This window comes from Dendropsophus ebraccatus, chromosome 2 (assembly GCF_027789765.1).
Source record: "Dendropsophus ebraccatus isolate aDenEbr1 chromosome 2, aDenEbr1.pat, whole genome shotgun sequence".
NCBI lineage: Eukaryota > Metazoa > Chordata > Amphibia > Anura > Hylidae > Dendropsophus > Dendropsophus ebraccatus.
The window spans coordinates 165,187,370-165,207,933 of NC_091455.1; the positions used below are offsets into that span (position 1 = coordinate 165,187,370).

The window sequence follows — 20,564 nt, forward strand, 5'->3', positions numbered from 1 at the left end:
TGGTGTATAAATAGATTGATAGATAGATAGATAGATAGATAGATAGATAGATAGATAGATAGATAGATTGACAGACAGACAGACAGACAGATAGACAGACAGACAGACAATGGATAATAGATACACAGACAAATAGATGATAATGATGATGATGATAGATTGGTGTACAGATAGATAATAGATAGATAGATAGATATGTAAAGTAGATTGTCGGCACTCCGGATAACGTGCCGACAATCTACTTTACATATCTACAAGTGGGCTCGAGGTTGGAGTTCCTTGCCTGGCACCCTTATTCTCCTGAGTGCTGCTGAATTTACTTATAGATAGATAGATAGATAGATAGATAGATAGATGATAGATAGATAGACAGACAGACAGACAGATAGATAGATAGATAGATAGATAGATAGATAGATAGATGATAGACAGACAGACAGATAGATAGATAGATAGATAGATAGATGATAGACAGACAGACAGATAGATAGATAGATAGACAGACAGACAGACAATGGATAATAGATACAAACATAGTTAACAGGTAGACAAAGCATGAAAAAAACGTAGTTACTTGATAAAGCTACAAAGTCATTAGTAATATTGTTGCCAGTGAAGTAAGAAACAAGACCTGTAACTTTCCAGGCAAGCAAATGACATTTGGCAGATAACTATAGCTATCGGGTTTTGTAAGGCTTTCATACTTCTATTAATTTAATCCATTCCAGATGTATACATACATTAACAATTTATTCTGTGGGGCTGATATGTAACACACCACCAGTTCATCAGACTGAATGCAATTTACACATTAATCCGGCATAAAACCAATAACTGACCACACAAGCGGAGACCAGGTTGGCCGTCTCTCACAGAACAGACGTACAGCTATATGGACACATCAGGACCTCAGAAGACCACTAGAAGGAACCTTTCTATAGAAAACGGAGTCCAATCTGCAGGCAGCATGTTATAGAGCAGGATGATATATAGTTTTGTGGGAAAAGTTCCAGAATAACTTGTCATTTGCTCATGTAAACCCCTGCTCATTCTGGGAGGGCGGCCCTGCTCAGTGACTGGCAGCTCTCTCTATATGCACACGTATACCCAGATAGCTGTCAATCACTTAGCAGAAATTTCCATAAATAAATGACAAGCTATGCTGGAACTTTTCTCACAAAACTCTATATCAATCTGCTCATCATCTCGTGCTCTATAACATGCTGCCTGCAGATCAGACTACAGCTTCTCTTTACAAAACATTTAGGGGGAGAGTTATCAAACTGGTGTAAAGAGAAACTGGCTCAGTTGCCCCTAGCAACCAATCAGATTCCACTTTTCATGCCTCACAGATTCTTTGAAAAATAAAAGGTGGAATCTGATTGGTTGCTAGGGGCAACTAAGACTAAGCTTTCCTGCCGTGCTCAGTGTCCCGCTTTAAGTGAATGAGAGGGCGCGCACGGAGCTCTCCAATTCCGCCGTTCTTGCTCATTGTGAACGGGGCCTTACACCAGTTTGATAACTCTCACCCTTTTTGTTTTAACCCTACTGACTGGTATAAGAAAAGCACCATATACTATAACTATCCGTTATGCTTCCGAAAATTCAGGCACCACTGCTATCTTATCTTATACCGGCATTAAAATGATGTCCAATACAGAATGTGAATAGAAAAGAACTGGTACCACAAGCAGTATGTAAGGATAAAGAGACGCAAAGACGTAAAGCTTACATCCCTGTTCCATTTTTCTTTCCCACAATCCCGCTTGCTGCACATGAAGTGAAAACCAGTACTTATCAGACAGATCATGTGACAGTGATTAAACTGAGCATGAGTGACTCAAGAAAGTGGATGCCTGGCAGGACGTTGCCAAGGGCAACAGGTTATTCAACTAAACAGCCCATGGCGGGATTAGCGAGTCTATATCTCTCAAACAATAGATTTTAAGAAATGCTTGCAAACATTATGCATCACTATAGGTCTAGTTTTCTTCGTAACACCACCCCTTTAGGTTTACATTTGATATTTCTAATAGATCCCCTACTACCTACCATCAATATGAAACAGCTATGTATCCATATCCCATAAGTCTAGATTTGTGGGGTCAAGACTGACAATGGAAAGGGTGTGTTACTAACTAGACCCTGAATAAACTACGGCACCGGGATCTGTATCTTTACCTGGATCTTTGGTTGACCATGGAGAATGTTATGTGGCATCATACAATACAAAATGAAGGGAACTTTCACCAAATCCACAGTTTCCTACTCTCCCGCCTACGCAACTTGCATACAGAACTGTCTTCTAATCCCATATCTACGTATGTTACAACTTCTACTCATATGCACTCTCTTTCTGCTCTATATATGACCCTTAGAGATGCAGTTACCAAAGGGCCGGCGTCCACTATCTTGAAATATTGGAAATATTGGAAATATGAAGCTAAGTGGCCTATGGAAGATCTGCTGGCTCAGGCCTTGAAGGGGTGGAACATTATACGGTCTATTGTTATTTCCGAACAGTGGAGGGAATCCCAATTTCGAATAATGCACCATGCCACGTTTGGGTTCACATTCCCTAGAACACAGGCTCACCCCGATAGAATCATAGCATGCCTGAAGTGTGGAGAGGTGGGTACGGATCTGGAACATGGTTTATACTCCTGCCCTATAGTCCAGACATTTTGGTTGACATTGTTGGCTTGGTTGGAGAATAAACTTCATTTTACCTGTCCGCTTACTCCCCACCTCATGTTATTACATATCCCCCCACCCGATGTTAAGATTACACATCTCTTTCATTTATGGATTTTGGTAGCTCAACGTGGCATACTGGCGAGGTGGCTTACGGGGGAGATGCTCTCTGTAGAACATATCCTTTCACAAATGAAACATTACTTACAAATGGACCTATTGGACGCTGAACCAGCAAGGGAACTGAGAGCAAAATCTTTTTTTTTTAAATGGAAGACGTTTGTAATAACTTTTCTAGACCAGGCGGAGATTCGGAAGGTGATGCTCCCCTTCCGGAACACCACATGGTATCTGAAGGCGGATATTGCGGGCTCTTTAGGAGTCCTGAAAATTCGGGATTAAGTAATGTATTTCACAGGTAGATGCGAGTACCTATTCCTGTGAGAGAGGGGGGGATGTTTTAGGGGAGGGGGGGATGTTTTAGGGGAGGGGGGGAGGGCGTTAGGGGAGAGGGAGGGGAAAATTTTGGGGATGTTTTTCTCTAGTTTCTAATGTTAGAGAATTTTGTATAGCAGGCAGCCCTTTTATCTGTTCTTACACTCTGGATTTTGTCTAGATTACTTTCTGGCACACAGTTGTACTTTTACTGACCTTTTGCTTACCTGCTGTTTTGATGTAAAAAGTGAAAACAATAAAAATATGTTTGGAAAAAAAAATGAAGGGAAAAGGACCCCCTGCTGCCCTGTGATAGAACAAGGCCACATATATTGTATAAGACATCCTATTTTTTCAAGTTCAAAATGTCTTCTGGTGCATCATAAGTATGAAACAATAACCCAAACTTTAGTTTGTGGTATTATTAGTAACTTTAGAACTTGACACCACAGATTGATCTACTGTATCTCAATAACTGTTTTGCCAGCTTGTGGCCATTGAAAGCATAAGCAAAAACATCTTTGTATACATATTCAAGGAGATGATGTGGACTTTATTGCCATTCAGCTGGATGACAAGATGCACATTAGCACTTCTAAGAACACCGCACGAAGAACAAAAGGAATTTATCAACAAGCAGAACCATCTCAAGGGCTTACACTGAATAACCAATTCACAATGGCCTAATAAAAGAAAGCTTTTCCTTAATGTGCTACACATATTTTCTTGCAGGTATCAATTATTAGTGCGAGATCAGACAATCCCATCGATTCAGAGTTCCTTATTTTTTACAAAACAAACGTGTATTGCTGGAGCTGGTACTGGAGAAATAAGATCGCATTCAGATTTAATTTTTCCCAGCACTTCATAGTGAATTCTCTTTGGACATCAAAGGCTGAGTTTACATTTATTCTGCCTCATGCTGTATTTTCTCCCTGAACGCACAGGAGAGTCTCTATGTGCTGGTCACAGCCACCTTATTTTCTAGCATTTGGGAAATATATAGACATTCTTATACCATCATTCCATATCACATATTAAAGAATTTTGAGTTATAAGGGGGGTGTCCATTTTTAGGCGCTATGACAAATTGTTGTATGTAGCTGCATATAAGGCCAATAAAAATGTAAATATATAGCAACACACCGAAAAAATATTTTTTATGGTCTTTGTTGTCCAAAAATAGAAATCATATAAAAATATCAGCAATTATACTGAAGGAACAGTCAAAATGTAACTTATTCCACATGATAAGTAAAACAAACAAAACACAGACAACAACCCCCAAAGACATGATAAAAGTTTTTTAGTATATGTTTTTTGTATACATAAAGTCTATGTGGTGGTAATAAGGTGGTGATGAATAAATAAATTTTCAGATAAAGGTCAAAATAGCCACATCACCAAAGCATGTCAAGGATAGCAAACTCTAAAACAGATGTAAAACCTTTAGAGTACCCAAAATTTTGAGATGTAGAGAACACTTAGAGCCAGCCTGATCATTAGAGGGAGCAGGCAGAGAAGCGTTTGTTTTTCCTCTCTCTATGTGCACCACCAAGATACACTCATTGACTTACATTGGGATTCCAACCTGGTCATGTGGCACAGAACCTGCCTAGCATGCATTTCTCATTCTAGAGATCTATCAGGGTTTGAACACTCACTAAACTCTGACCCGAACCAATGTAAACTTTGAGCAGGTCCTTCCCGTTAAGTCATGACGACACCAAAACCAGGGAGAAAGTGGAGCCTGGCGGCATTTAGTGTGCCTGTGACGCAGCACTGAAGGGGGATGGGTAAGTAGAGCTGCTTTATTATGTTCCTGCACCTCCCTGCCTAAAGCAGATTTTTCATTTTGGACAGAGTTCCCCTTTAATTCTACATTATTATTTAGTACATATTTTTAAGGCAAAACTGCATGTTTTTATTTTTTTTAATTTGGTAAAATTTCCATGTCAAAAAACCAAATGGGTTTTACCTGTGCGAACATTCCCTAAAGGTTTCATGCAATTGTTTTTTTGCTCTTACACAATTGACCACTATGTTCAAACTAAAAGACAAATAGAAAATACAAGTAATAGAAAGATAAGCTCACCATGGGAAAATGTCTGCACAATAAGAATACTAACTTTCTATGCAGCTGGGTTGGGTAATGCAGCCAATGAATATCGGTAGGTGTGAAAATCTGTAAAACCCAATGAATGAATGAATATATATATATATATATATATATATATATATATATATATATATATATATATATAGATGAACCAGCAGCACTCTGTTCTTGTAGTTCAAAAAAGTGTCTTTATTCCATATAAGTGCGACGTTTCAACCGCCTCTCGCGGCCTTGAAAAAGGCCGCGAGAGGCGGTTGAAACGTCGCACTTATATGGAATAAAGACACTTTTTTGAACTACAAGAACAGAGTGCTGCTGGTTCATCTATATATATATTACAGTGGACCCAGGTCTACGGTCCGACCCGCTGGCACCAGACATTGCAAGTTGTGCTGCTCTCATCCTTTGTATATATATATATATATATATATATATATATATATATATATATATATAGTTAAGTAGAAGAATGCATGTATATGTGTGGACAGACAAACAGAAGAGAGAAAGATGTAAAAAGAAATAGATAATGAAAGAAAGGATATAAAAGATTGGAAAAGAATTTGTGAAAGTGAAAATCTTGTGCAGAGCAATTAAGTCTAGTAATGTCTGCGAGTAGAATGAATTCAGGGTCAGACTGCCAGGTAGACAGTGAAGCAGCTAAATATTACACGTGCCAATTAATTTCATGCCAGCTGCACTGTATGATACTAATTGATCTATGGACTGCCTTGACAATAATGTCCATTTACATGGGCAATTAGAGCAGCTATTGCATGGTTTGATTAACACTATAATAACCCTTTGTACTCCACACCAAATTACTGTACACCTGAGTCGAATTAACTGAAAATGGCTCTTCTGATACCTGTCCTTAAACAGTCTTATAGAATAAATAATAATTATTTGATTTATAAATTGCGGTTTAAAATACTTAAAGGGGGTTGTCCAGTGTAGAACACTAATTTCTATTAATTCCATTTGGGATTTCTAAGTTATTACAAGGGTAAAGGCTCCTCTGTTCAAAAACTCCTTGGCCAAGGTGAGGAGTGGTTATAATAAGTGTCTCTTGCTCTGGAGGACCTAGCTTGGCCTCCATTACAAAGGCAACCCACTGCCTCAAACAGGAGCAATGGAATACCTTATTTCCCTTGTGGTGGCACTGCAGAAAGATTCAAGACTCATTGCCAGGTTTTCCCACAGATTACAGCTGGTCACAGGGCACTTTGTTATAACTATTTTTAATAATCCTTCCAAAAAGTAAATATAAAGAAGAGAAACCCTTATTTAGGGGAAAAAAGCTCTCTAAGGAGCCTTGTCAAGAACCAAGTAACATTAATTTCATGTTTTGAAAAATGAGTTGATCACATCATTATTTCCTATTAAATTGATTTCTTTTAGTGCGTAACACCCAAATGTTTCATTGCCTTGTGATGAGCACATGTTGGAAACAAAAAAACAAAAGCTTTTAAAGCTTTCTGTGACGTAATTTTTTTTTTTATCAATACAATGACTAAATCTGGCACTCTCTGTGTCTATGTGAGCAAGATGACCCATTGATTTATTATGGGTCTGTCTTGGTCATGTGACATAAAGTGCTGGCTTGTTCTTCTGATTTGTTCTCCTGATCAGATGGGGTCTGAGCACCAATAATAACGTATTGATGTCTCTATGTCTCTTTTTTTCTTGACAGTGCCTATTTATGTATGTACAATTTTCTAGGTCAGTAAAGCTTTGATACAATGCTCAAAATAAGAGTCAGGTAAGTACATAGGTGTATGACTTCTAAAGGCACAGCGATAAACGCTACTGCTAAAATAGGGTCACTGGAATTGAGCAACGGGGACTCATTCATTGCTGTGGAGGCTCTGATATTAAAAGGGATGTCTGTGATTAAACAACCTCTTTAACCCCTTCATGACCAAGGTCATTGATGCACAGATGTCCAGGTCCCAATGAAGTAGTGTCACCTCCTTGTCTTCTAAGAGCCACTTTTTCCATCTTCAGGGCTGGTTGGAGGCCCATTTTTTGTGCCACGATCGATTGGTATGATATTGGTGTAAAAGAAAAAATGTGACTACTTTTAATAATTTTTTTCCTGATCTATAATATTGAAAAATTAGCAATTCTTGTATTTTTATTCCCCTTTACACTTGATCAGACAATTCTGCACGCTACGATATATAAAATGTTTTTTTTTTTTTTTTTTTTTTTTTTTTATAATGAGCAAGGTGGTAATTTAAACTTTTATTGGGGATTTATTTTATAAAGGTTTTTTATACATTTATTTTTACAGGTTTTTTTTTAACATAGCATAGCATAGATCTGTACCATCAGAGATCTGTACGTAAAGTCTGCCTGACAGCAGACTCTATCCACAAATCACTGATCCGACAGGACAGAGGTAAGTGGTTTTTCCCTGCCTGTCAGTGCAAGCGAAGTCCCGACCAGTCACTGACAGGTGCTTATCCTGTCACTGACCTACTTAAACACCACAATCACCATGCATCGCAGTGTTTAAGGGATTAATGACAGGCAGCTGTGTGACCGCAGCTGCCTGTCATTACCTCCGGCACCTCTGCTGTGTGCGGGACCGCGCACATTGGAGCGGCTCTGCACACATCAACAGCTCCTTCAGTTCAAGAAGGTATATATATGTTCATACTGCACAGACCAATGTGCAGTAGGCATGTATATATGCGTATGGCTGACATACAGAGGTTAATAAATATTCTGGTCAAATAATCCTCCAGTTACAAAAGTAGTGCCACATATGAGTCTCCTGCACTTTAATGGAACTGAACTGCAATACCAGACGTAACCCACACACAGATGTGGCGCTGTTTTATAGAAGAGAGCAGTCATGTATTTCTAATGTTGTCCAACCGCTGTACTGATCCCTTCTGTAATACATGTAACAAAGCTGAACTGAAATTAAAAGGTGCAAAATGTCCCGATTCAGTTTCTGCTATGAGGAATCTTACATTGTACCAGTAATTAGGTATATCATGACTAATATACACCTAGGGTTGACACTGCATTAACTATTGCTTTACTTTGTTGACAGCATACAAAGGAGAACATGCCTAAATCCAAACAGAGGAGTGCTTAGAGTGGAGATACAGGCATGCCTATTGTTTGCAAAGATAAGCGGGGCCCCAGCGAACAATTAAACCTTTCAATAAATAATCTGTAAGCACATTCCTTTGATTTACTGTTATTTGATACAGCAGTTAGTTTCAATGGGGCAGTTAATATTGATCATGTTAAGCACTGCAGACAAACATGAAGCACTTCGAGAACTCTATGGATTATTGCTCTTTATTCAGTCCGTCTTTCAGGTTACTTGTAATGGCTGGGAAATTTAAAGTCAATAACACCAATTAGTATTATATGCCCTTCAAAACGCAAACCAATGAAATAACCCTGCTTAAAAGCACTTCCATGTACAGCAGCATATGGTCCAACAATACAAATATTAGGACAAACAGGGTCCCTGTCCCCTATTAGCCAAGTATAAGACATGTCAATAGCCATCATCTTTATACTCAGGCTAAATTCAAAGCTCAGTACCAGATGTACTTTTCTACAGTTCAGTCAATAGCAAAGTTCATTTTCCAATGTACACAAGCACGTATATGTGTGGGGATACACAACATAATACATGTTGGTTCCCTGGTCTGACTATAAGGAGTATTATACTGAACAAACTACCAGGAGACTTTAAATTGTAGTGGATGTTAAAAGTCCAATCGTTACTAACATTATTTAACATTTTAATGTTAAGTACTGTCAAGGCATGCCAATAAGGTGGTGGAGGGATGCCAATAACACATTGAACTTAACCCAAGCCAAACCTTTGCATTTTTGAAGATACTCAATGAATTGTATTTAGACATTTACCGGGCACCTGCCATTCCATTAAGCTGCAAACTCTTGGTATATGTGTAGTAATGTAATTTATGGCATAGGCAGAAAATCAGAACTAATATAATACTGGATTTTTCTTACTCCGAGATTGACCATAGCAAACAATAAGCAACCTACCCAATGCTCGTAACATACACTACATTAGATCATATTGCAGCATAGGCTGAACCAAAAAACAAAGGTTATTATGTGCTCAAAAGAAAAAGGATTTGTAGATAGCTTAGAAAATGTACTATAAAAGATGACTTATGGTCAAGGTCATTTTCGCGATATACAATCACACGCAGAAGCTTGGCTGCAAGGCTTAGATTTTGGTAAATGAAACCAACATATGTGGCCATATTGAAAGTTGAACCTGTTACTCTGTTAATTGACCCAAGCCATAATAGTTTAGTGTATCACACTCTAATTTGATGCAATTGTTTTAACACATATTATTAAGGGAAGAAAGAAGCACTGGGCAAATTGAGTCTACTGCAGAAAGCCCCTTTGTGCTCATTCCTCTGTGAGATATCAGCTGTTCAATAGCCACATACAGTAGCTTTCCAAATCACCATGTTGGGCCAAAAACTAGATGACCAGCATTAGGATGAACATAAATAATATCAATGATTGAGCTGTATTGTGCCCACAACTTTTCCTTCACTGTACTATTTGTATATTATCAAAACCTTCTACCATGATGACGACGACCAAATGGTTATATCAATCTTACAATGTATAGGCTGGCTGTATGTGTTTTATAGTAGGGTATGTGTAAGGACTATTGCTATTGGCTAGATCCTATGTCTAAACTGGGAATATTTGGCGTGTCCCTCCCAACCAACGTAGACAATAAGTCTTGTTATAAATATAGATTGCTGCCCTCGCAACCACTTATTCTGAAAAAGAGGAGACCTGAACACAATCTTTTTACTGTTAAATGAACTACGTTCTGACAAACATAATAAAATAATTATATTTGCCTTTAAGAGTTTCTTCGGCAACACATGGAAATATGATTCTAGATTAAAACATCAGGAACTAAATTTTCACTTGCATTCATTTCAATTTCAGTTAATTATAGCCCCGAGCTTTGTAGCAGTCCAGGCTCTAGTCTTTTGAAGCCCGCAATGGCCTACAGAAAATCAGCTCCTCACAACCGCGGACTTTGATGAAAAAGTAAAGGTGATTCGGCTTGCAGTTTTAATGGTTTAATTTAACAAGTGAATGCAATAAAGAACTGTCTTCACGCACAACCAAAAGATCCTGGAGAGGGGGGGGGGGGCTAAGACGTTAAATGGGACATGCAGCACAAGCAGATTTAGGAAGTTTGCCTTTCTTGTAAGGGACATGAGACCTGTAGGTCAAATCTTGTTGGATTTTCTATGAAGAAGCAAATATATCTCATTTTGATAATTTCACAGCTCATCTCAGGTAACAAGGGAAATTTAGTTGGAACCCTTATAAATTCATCTTAACCTTTTATTAGAAAGCTAAGGCTTCACCAGAAGCTGTGCTGCTGATTCAAAGGCTTCCATGCAGATGACATATTATTATTAATGTTCTAAAACCTAATTTTGGCCCAGGCAGCCACAGACTGTGATATCTCTAGTGCAAAAAAAAAAAACTGCTAAAGGTAAATCTTTCAAATATATGGAGCAAATTTAGAAAGCATTATCATTTATAGAAAGTAATTATCTTGTACAATGATTAATATTCCCATACTAGCTGGCATCGCAGCTTCTGGGTACATCACTTATTCAAAAAAATAAACGCTGAGTAAAGGTGAAACATATCCCCACCGGTGTCTTCTTTTAAAGACCCCTCTATTAAGTGTAGCATGCCTTATATACTGCTCTCCAGTGGTAATGATATCTGTTACGACTGCCAAATTGCTAGACCATAATAGCATAATGGGTACAAGGTATAAAAATTACTGAAAGGGTTTGGGTATAGGGCAAACACATAAGTTCTTGATTTAATAATGCTAATATAGCATTTCAGCTGAGCACTACATCTGCTGCCTTGGTGGTTCGATTATATCCCACGCACAATGCATACACTGGTATATTTATGGACATGCATAGTTTGTAATACAATACACATATGTGAAGTAACATAATCAGGAAAACAAGGCTTTATCACTATTTGTTTTCCTTTATTCTATTTCTTATACACTAAAAAAGGAATAAAAAAGGAGCAACCCTCTGCTTAGTAACAGAATAGCGAATACTGTGCGTGCTAAAAAGTGGAGGAGCAGGACAAAAGAAAGAACCTTCCAGAAAGAGAGAGTATGGTAGGGTAAAATCTGTAGGAACACTAGAATTTTCACTAGAATTTAATCACACACCCTCCCCCCCCCATTCCTGACACACACACACACACTCTTGTATTTTACTAAAATTGTACTTTTTAGAATGTATGTTTAGGCCTCCTGTCCATGCTGTTTCTCTCAATTCCTACATCTATTAATATTAATATCCTGAATATAAAATGCTTACAGGAATCTTACACCAGCACCTAGCACGGTTCTTAGTTCTGTACTGGGTGACCTTTATAGAATTTACCTTTGTATGAGGAGTTGTGGAAAAGTGTAAACCGGAATATAAGACGATCAATGTATAATATGCATTCAGGATTAGCGACCACTAAAGTATATTAGATCCTGTGTCTAGCGCACACTTTAAAGTAACTGAGCTGGAATAAAACCAAAGTTGTAAATTATATGGTGCAGACTGCAGGACAACAATATTACAGTGTTGGAATCTTGTTTTACAACGTATTACATATCATAATGAGGGAAAGAATAGTCAGAGTCAGGTTTGAAATGTGGGGCGCCAAATCTACCATTTTAACACACTGATAAAGATATATATATATATATATATATATATATATATATATATATATATATATATATATATATATATATCTCAAATTCCAGAAGGATTGTCCTCCTATCAGCCTAACCTCTGGAGAAAATCAATGGAGTGGGCAGGGCAAGCTTTTTTCTGATGGGGGCTGTATGGAAGGAGTATCAAGTGAAGGAGGAAGAAAAAAAAAAAAAAGAGTTTGATTATAACATTATTATTAATATAAAAGGCTCTACAATATATCAAGTAGACGCTAGCTCTTCTAACCCTCTGAGCAAATAAATTCTACTAGCGAGCACATTTTTAAAATCACTGATCCACCCATCGTGAGTAAAAAAAAAAAAGTAAAATGGTCCCATAAAGAAGGCTGTTTCCTTTCAAAATAATGGCGTGATCGATGATGGCCACTGCCTTAACATAACCGAGCACAAAACACCCAACCATTATTATGATGCTAAAAAAATAACTACACATATAAATCTCTGCTTCTCAGCATAGTAAAAAAACCTAGAAGATAACTGTGGTGAGTGTAAAATACCTTTTAAAAGCAAAAGCTTCAGTCCCGAAAGTTTAACTTTACATTCCACTGCCGTCCTGCAAAAAGCTGTATATTTCTATTCACTGTTTCTTGCAAAGGGTTTATGCTGTAAAATAAATACTTCTATAATTCAGTGCGGGAACGCCAAATACTGGGGTGACCTGCGCTTATCTATGTAACGTGGGCTTTGGACACAAATCATCAGGAAAATAATAAGTTAAATATGAAAACAATGACTGAAAATAAAAGTTAAAATGTATAAAAAAATTTTTTATATAAAATAAAATAAGTAATTTTTTTTTATATCAGTCCTATCTTTGTAAAAAAAAAATAGGATACAGCAGGACTAGGTAACTGAATGTATAAGCACACTAACAAAGCATAGGAGAATGTGACTAAATTCAAAAAGTACTATGTATTTTTTACTTCTCAAAAAACAGCTAGATTAAGAATTTATTATGCTTTCTTACTTTTTTTTTTAGTTTAAAGCTGAGTATTTAAAATTCATAAAAAGTATCTCATGAAAATCTGCAGACATCCTGATATCTAATCATACATCTGCCCAGTCTCTTAAGTTTTTTTTCCCTTTTCATTACGTATTATAAGCATGCGGCCCCTTATTTCTTTTTATATGAATGTAATACTTGGATTGTGTCCAGAGCAGATTGCACAAGCCAAAGATTTTAAATGGAGAAAAATCTGTTTATATACTCTTTCACGAGAGCACTAGAAAATAATTTATGTAGAGGCCAGATTTATAAAACATCGAGGGAGTGGTGTGGAGGAGGAGGCACTGAACACACTGTAATGCTATCATAGATTAAATAGGTAGTTTGATAGTGTAGAGTGCACGCCAGTGGTTGTTTAAGCAAGTTTGCAAAGGGCTGAACCTGAACTATAGTCTGCTATCAACAGCTTCATGATATCATGTAAACTGGTGATATGTTTAACACCTCCATTGTTTATACAAACACGTCCATGTTGACTTTGATTAGATCCAGAGAGATTACATAATCTCAGATTAATACTAATATATATATATATATATATATATATATATATATATATATATATTTATATATACACACACACACACACATATATATATATATATATATATATATATATATATATATATATATAATTTTTTTTTAAAGGCACAGTTAGTAAAATAATTTGAATTCTGTCGAATGATCATATTTTATATGGACATCACACCAATGTAATTTGCTCTTGCACATTACATGGAATTTTCAAACTTTCCACACTATCAAAGCCGAGACAACACAAATAAAGTAAAAACAAAACAAGAATTTCTTTTTATATGGACCTGTTTGTTAATCAGACTAGGCACATGGCATATTTGGCATACTGGAAGCATGTTGTCACAGATAACAGTAAATTAGGGAATGGAATACAGTAGCTGCAAAGAGTCACAACTGGGTTTAAGACACACATTTAGGTAGAAGATACAACATTTCACTTAGGTGTCCTGACCACTGGACCGATCATAAAGCAAAAAGTAACAACAACACTCAAAGAGCAATCCACAGCCAAGGTGTCGAATACTGTGTTAAAACCATTGTGATAAATAGTTTAGCAATTCATCTAAATCAGTGTCAGTGAAAGGCAGCATCCTGCAGGCTCTTTGGAGCAGTCAATGGCTTGTGCATTCTGGTGCCTTTGGTCATTTCTCAAAGTTGAAGCCAAAGTGCTAAAGAAGCACTACTGTTTACAATATATGTGTTCTCCGGCACCATGTGAAGATCAGATAACAGAACTTTGCAGACCACAAAGTAAAGAGTTCTCCTCCTTCACAAGCCTCCTACTGTAAATGCCTGTAACATGGAGCATGGCTATAATTGATGGCTAAACACTGAAGTGTCCAAGAGCCAGGCTTATTTAGCAGGGCAGAAACTTTTTTTTTTAAGTCTGAGCAAAGCAAATTTAAAGGTTCTAAGGTCAAACTTTGGAAGAATTATGGCTTTGAAGACAGCCAAAGTTATTGCAATGACAACATGGCCACACTTGTGACTATGCAAATCACATCAACTTTTAGCAGCAAAAGTCAATAAAAAAAACAACAAACAACTGTTTACAACCGTGGCGACTTTATACTATTTATATGTGCAGGATGAGGATGAAAATGCTGATTATTATTATTATTATTATTATTATTATTATTATTATTATTATTATTATTATTAATGCCATATTATGGATTTTTGACTTCCTGTCTATGCACATTAATGCTAATAAAAATCTAAAGCCTATATAATGAGTATTTATGTAAATGGATCCACAATTTTACGACATGCATAAAATGCGTCAATGCATAAATACGGTTATTAAAAGGTATGCAATAATATGCCGTGAAATATTCATTTTACGTGACAGCGAGGATTAAAAGAAAAGAAAGGAGTGCAGTGTAATCGATTCCACTTTAAAGTTCAGTTATTTATGGCATGCAGTCAAAAGCAGTGAAGAGAACAAAATAAAGCCAGACGGGCTGGTAAGTGGACCTACATTGAGCACTGTGCCGGTGTTGGTGCTGCCATTCTGTCTGTGCCAATCCGCTGAAGCATGCTTTAAGAGCTTTTTCCTGGAGCATGCAAGAAGACGGGCTCGCAGTGTAGAAATCCAGCATTTGCCCAGGGCTCACAGCTAGCACATCCATACAGTCAAACATGATTTCCCCCCTATACAGAATGCCTGTAAAAGTGCTTTTCCTTTAGGTGCAGAGTAAAATGGCATCTAAAAGTACACCCAACTCCATCAAACTCTGCCCCTTTTTTTTGGCACGTAGGCTGTTGGTCTATTTCCCAGACCAGAATCATGAATTATGACAGACAACACAGCTAAAAGCCTGTAATTGATCCAAATGATCATTTACTATTTTCCAAGCTTCCCAGCCATTCCAGCAGAGTAGGCGAGGGGGACGGAGAAATCCAAGCTGTCAGCTGCAGGCAAAATGTCTCTAAATTCCTGGAGGTGCTTGCAGCCTTCTGCAGCAGTGAATAAGCTGAACCCGCTTTCCGCTTGTAACTGAGCTCAAAGTGGGTAAAAATAACAACATTTATTTCATCCAGGACTCGGGTCCCCCCTTCTGAAGCGAATAGATCCTTCTGCTTTTGAACAGCTCACTTCCTACTACTTGTGTCACACAAAATGAAAGATTGGATTGCCTAATATATGCGAGTGAACTCTCCATGAACCCTTCCCAGGCTGCTAACCTTCAAATGACCCAAACCAGTCTGACATCACCAACTCCCAGGATTCTCACACAGCTTAAAGACTACCAGCAGCCCTGTAGAACCAGCAGAGAGATGCAGGCAGCCGCTCGCTTGTGTTCTCGCTCGCTCAGCTGCTAGGATTCTACGTTCACTTTCTAAATGTAAATACAGCACTAGAAACAGGAAGGGGACAGGAAAATGGACACGCAGGTTTCGTATGCTAGTCGTGACCAGTCACCAGTCTTTATTTGTTCAATGACCGGCTTCTTCTCGCCATCTTAATCAGCCGTATACATAATCCAGCTTTCCGCCCTCTTCCTCTCTAAAGATTTAGCTGCTCCAATTTTGCACAGTAGATAATTTTACTCAATTAAAATTCAATGTATCTGTCACAGATATTTCAGCATCAGGGATGCATTGTCTTTTTTTTTTAATTTTTTTTTTAAGGCAGTAGCATTGGAGTGTTAACGTGTGTGTAGATAAGCATTAATCCACAGCTACGTCGTGATAAAAGGGAGAGGTTGGGGGGTGAGAAGTCACATATGTCAAATTTAATCAGAGCTCGGAGCTTTTTCTTTATTAGAACAATAAGACCGACAACAATCAAGGGCAGCGGCAGCCATGGTGTTAATATCACATCACAGTTCGCCTATGGGGTGAGTCTGCTTGTATTCTTGTATCCCTAATCACCCCCTCCTGCTGCCCCCCCACCAGCACAAGAGGACACTGTTGAGGCATTGATAAAACCTGCGTTTCCCTTACGCTGCCTCTACATAAGAAGGGTGTACTCTAAAAAGGGCTTCTTCCCACTTCAGAAAGCCATTTTGCAACACTAAGCTACACACGTTTTTTTTTTTTTTTTGCAGATTCTAAATGTTTGTAAGAAATACAAATTTCAATGATTTTTCATTGTAACTTTTACGACCAGTTTTTTTTTTTTTTTTTTACTTTTTACATTGGTAACATGTTTTTCCTGACATTTTTGACCCCTTTAAAGAAGCATTCTGGAAAAATGCCAGGAACTAAATGCTAAGCAAAAAAAAATACACTGACCCAAAATATGGTAATGAAAATGGCAAAACCCAACACACATCAATTGACTATTGACTTCCATGTACAAAAAATAAAAAATGCTAGACGAACAATAATGCGCTGGTTTACTATTCTAAATGGACCAGAATTCTCACTGAACTTGCATCACAAAATTGGCGTACATGATTCACACAACTTTTATGAGTTGTGCAAAGGTGATGTGGATTGAAAACACTGTGCTTTAAGGCTATGTTCCCACACAGTATTTTTCAGGGCTGTGGAGTCGGAGTCGGAGCTAGTTTTGGCTGGAGTCGGAGTTGGAGTCGGATCTAGCTTTGGCTGGAGTCGGAGTCGGAAAAATAATGAACCGACTCCAGCTTTAAAAAAATCTTTAAATATGAACTTTACAAGTTTTGCTCATGAATATATATTATGAGCAACATTCTAATAGGACACTGGTATTACATAAGGACGGTCTGGGAAAATATCAGTAATAGGACACTGGCCCTATTAGATAAGGGTGGTCTGGGGATATATCAGAAACAGGACACTGGCCCTATTACATAAGGGTGGTTGGGGAATATATCAGTAATAGGACACTGGCCCTATTACATAAGGGTGGTCATGGAAAAGTTGTCAGTCACTATTTGGCAGTTTGTTTCTAAGCTGGAAGAGTCCATTGTGTGGGGGGAGATCTGTGTTGTTCTCTTCCTGGATGCTGGATGACTGTATATGAGCAGCAGTGTAATATACAGGAGGAGGAGGAGGAGGAGAAGACATAAGTAGTGTAGCTGTAACCTCTGTCCCTAGTGTGGTGTTTTCTCTCTGGGAGAAGATTGTGTGTTTTTCTTCCGTGTTCTATGGCTGCAGCTGTGTGTGTGTGTGTGTGTGTGTGTGTGTGTGTGTGTGTGCGTACTATGGCTGCAGTAGGCTGTGTGTGTGCTATGACTACAGCAGGCTGTGTGTGTGTGCTATGGCTGCAGCAGGCTGTGTGTATGTGTGCTACGGCCGCAGCAGGCTGTGTGTGTGTGTGTGTGTGTGTGTGTGTGGTGCGCGCTATGGCTGCAGCAAGCTGTGTGTGTGCTATTGCTGCATCAGGCTGTGTGTGTGTGTGTGTGTGTGTGTGTGTGCTATGGCTGCAGCAGGCTGTGTGTGTGTGTGCTATAGCTGCAGCAGGCTGTGTGTGTGTGTGCTATAGCTGCAGCAGGCTGTGTGAGTGTGCTATGGCTGCAGCAGGCTGTGTGTGTGTGTGCTATTGCGTGCTCCCACAGTGACCTTCTATATCACTGTGTGACCCCTCTCTATATCACTATGTGTGACCCCCTGTATATCACTATGACTGACCTATATATTACAGGGATCTGGCACTGTTAGCAGTATTTCTGTGTGTATGGTGAATATTTAGTTAGAAACATAGAAGACTGTTAGCAGGAAAAGACCACCTGCTCCATCTAGTGTAGTTCTGAGTTGTTCAGGAAATGGAGGCTGGAGACTGGCTGCATCCACTGCACACACAGGAGAAGCTGCTTTATATCTTTCCTTATTCCCTCAGAAGTCGCCCCAGGATCATGTAGGACATTAGGGAGAAGCTGCTGAGCCAGTGTGATAAATAACTCCCCTGGTATATGACTGGCCATTTATGAAGGAGCAGGAGTCGGAGTCGGTCCTGATAAAATTCAGTAGTCGGAGTCGGAGCTGCGGCTTACCGACTCCACAGCCCTGGTATTTTTGCTCAGTATTTTTCAACAAAAAAAAGGAGTGGACTGAAAACACAGAAAGGCTATGTTAAAGTGACTGTACCACCAGGCCCAGGCAGAAGCACTGGAGGCGAGCCGACCCACCCTTAGTGGGAAGAAACCCTAGCCCCTCTATGATAGGGTTCCATTGATTCTAATGGAGTCACGTCATGGAGGGGCTGGAGTTTCTTCCCACTAAGGGTGGGGGTGGCCCGCCTCCAGTGCTTCAGCCTGGGCCTGGCAGTACAGTCACATTAACATACTGTTGAAATTTAGTGGATGGCAGCCATTTAATGGCAAATAACAGCCATTTTTTTTTAAATAACAGTAATTATTTTCCAAGTAAATGGTGGCCATCCACTAAATTCCAACAGTGTGTGAACATAGCCTTTCTGTATTTTCAATCCACTCCTGGTTTTAGTTAAAAAATACTGACCAAAATACTGTGCAAAAATACTGGGTGGGAGCATAGCCTAAGGCTATAATCACACTATGTAAAAACAACACACGTATTTCGGAAACAACGGCCGTTATGTGCACAATAATGGGCAATGTTTTTACATAGTGTGAACATAGCCTAGGGCCACATTCACACACTGTATTTTTGCAGTACACAATGGCCTTTGTTGCAAGTTGCAATGGCTGTATACACTACAGCCATTGTTCTCTGTAGCCACACAAAATAATGGACAGGTCTATTTAGTACTTTGTACGGACACTATTTAGTGAACAGAGGCCATACAAAATAGACTGTGCTCATAGTGTAAAGTACGGCTCCCAGCCGTACTTTACACTGTGGTTTATAGTAAATTGCAGTACAGACACACCTGAATGTGCCCACATTCCAATTGAAATCAAATGATGTTTATCTGGCTTAAACTGCAGTATCGGCTGTTGTTATAACTAGAATAAAGACTGATCACAAATTTACAACGCCTCACCCCAAACTCCAGCAAGGGTTCAAGGGGCATCTATCTCAAAGAGGAACACTGTGGTCCCTGAACTTACAATGGCCTCAAGTTACAATATTTTCAACATACAACGATCCTTTCTGGACCATCGTAACTTGAAACCAGACTCAATATACAATGCTACAGACATTCAGGATCTAACCGTTGTGCCACCCATCAGCAGCTTTTGCAGGGCTAAAACAATGTGGAATTCCAGACAGTCAATGGGAGAGACAAATGCCCCACCCACCCGTGGTCAAATTCAGTGGAAGGAACAGGAAACAGATATTTAACATGACAAATCGCAAGCAGAGTGGTCATGTGACTGAGCCTGAGAATAGAGCCCGAACTTAAAGTAATGACAGTTCTGCACCTTTCTACTGCATTGGCAATGTACTCCAGGAAGTGACTGAAACTGACCAGAATGTGATCCACTTCATCTCAGACTCTGAATGCTGCCCCCGCCCCAGGCAAGACGAAGACCATAAGACTCATCTTAGCTTCGGGCCTGGCTTTGTGTAAGGACTACACATAAGCCACACCCCTTCAATTTCTTAAAAAATGATTCTATCCAAAATGCATTTTAGCACTAAATATGCGGACAGAGGTCAACAAAAAGGTGGTGAAAAGGACGGCCTCTTTCTCCCCTCCATTGTCTCTGTTCATGTCATGAAGACGCTCCTCCCAATAAGCCTCTGGAGCTCCACAGGGTATAGGAACTGCAATGTATACTAGAGAACTGTGGATAAAGCCACCTCTGTGCTGGGCAAAAGTAAAAACAATGCAACAGCATTGTCCCCCTTTTCGTTAACTGGTTACAAGTTCTGTATCAGCACATGTGCCAGATTTGTTGCAGAAATTTTTGTGACCTAAAAACGGATTAATATAATGACCAGATTTACTAATCCTTTTCAAGATGTTGAAAACGAATTCTCAGTGGCTCAAGCTATATAATAAATTTGGTAAGCATTTTGTCTAACTTTATACCCTCAATTGGTTGTACATGTTTTTGCATTTTTAAGCCACACCCTCAGCGGCCTGA

The 20,564-nt window shown here is 38.8% G+C and overlaps 1 protein-coding gene across 10 annotated transcripts in view; it reads right to left on the bottom strand.

Annotated features, from left to right (window-relative positions):
- RARB (retinoic acid receptor beta) overlaps positions 1 to 20,564 on the bottom strand; it is a 508,146-nt gene that overhangs the window by 116,739 nt on the left and 370,843 nt on the right. The window contains exon 1 of one of the 10 annotated variants that reach the window (XM_069958670.1): positions 15,098 to 15,500. The exons of 8 other annotated variants lie outside the window; for them this stretch is intronic. In XM_069958670.1, the coding sequence (XP_069814771.1) occupies positions 15,098 to 15,260 (163 nt within the window). In that variant the 5' untranslated portion in view covers positions 15,261 to 15,500. Of the gene's footprint in view, positions 1 to 1,732; positions 1,800 to 15,097; positions 15,501 to 20,564 lie in introns of those variants that run through there. One more of the 10 variants, XM_069958672.1, reaches the window with a different exon arrangement.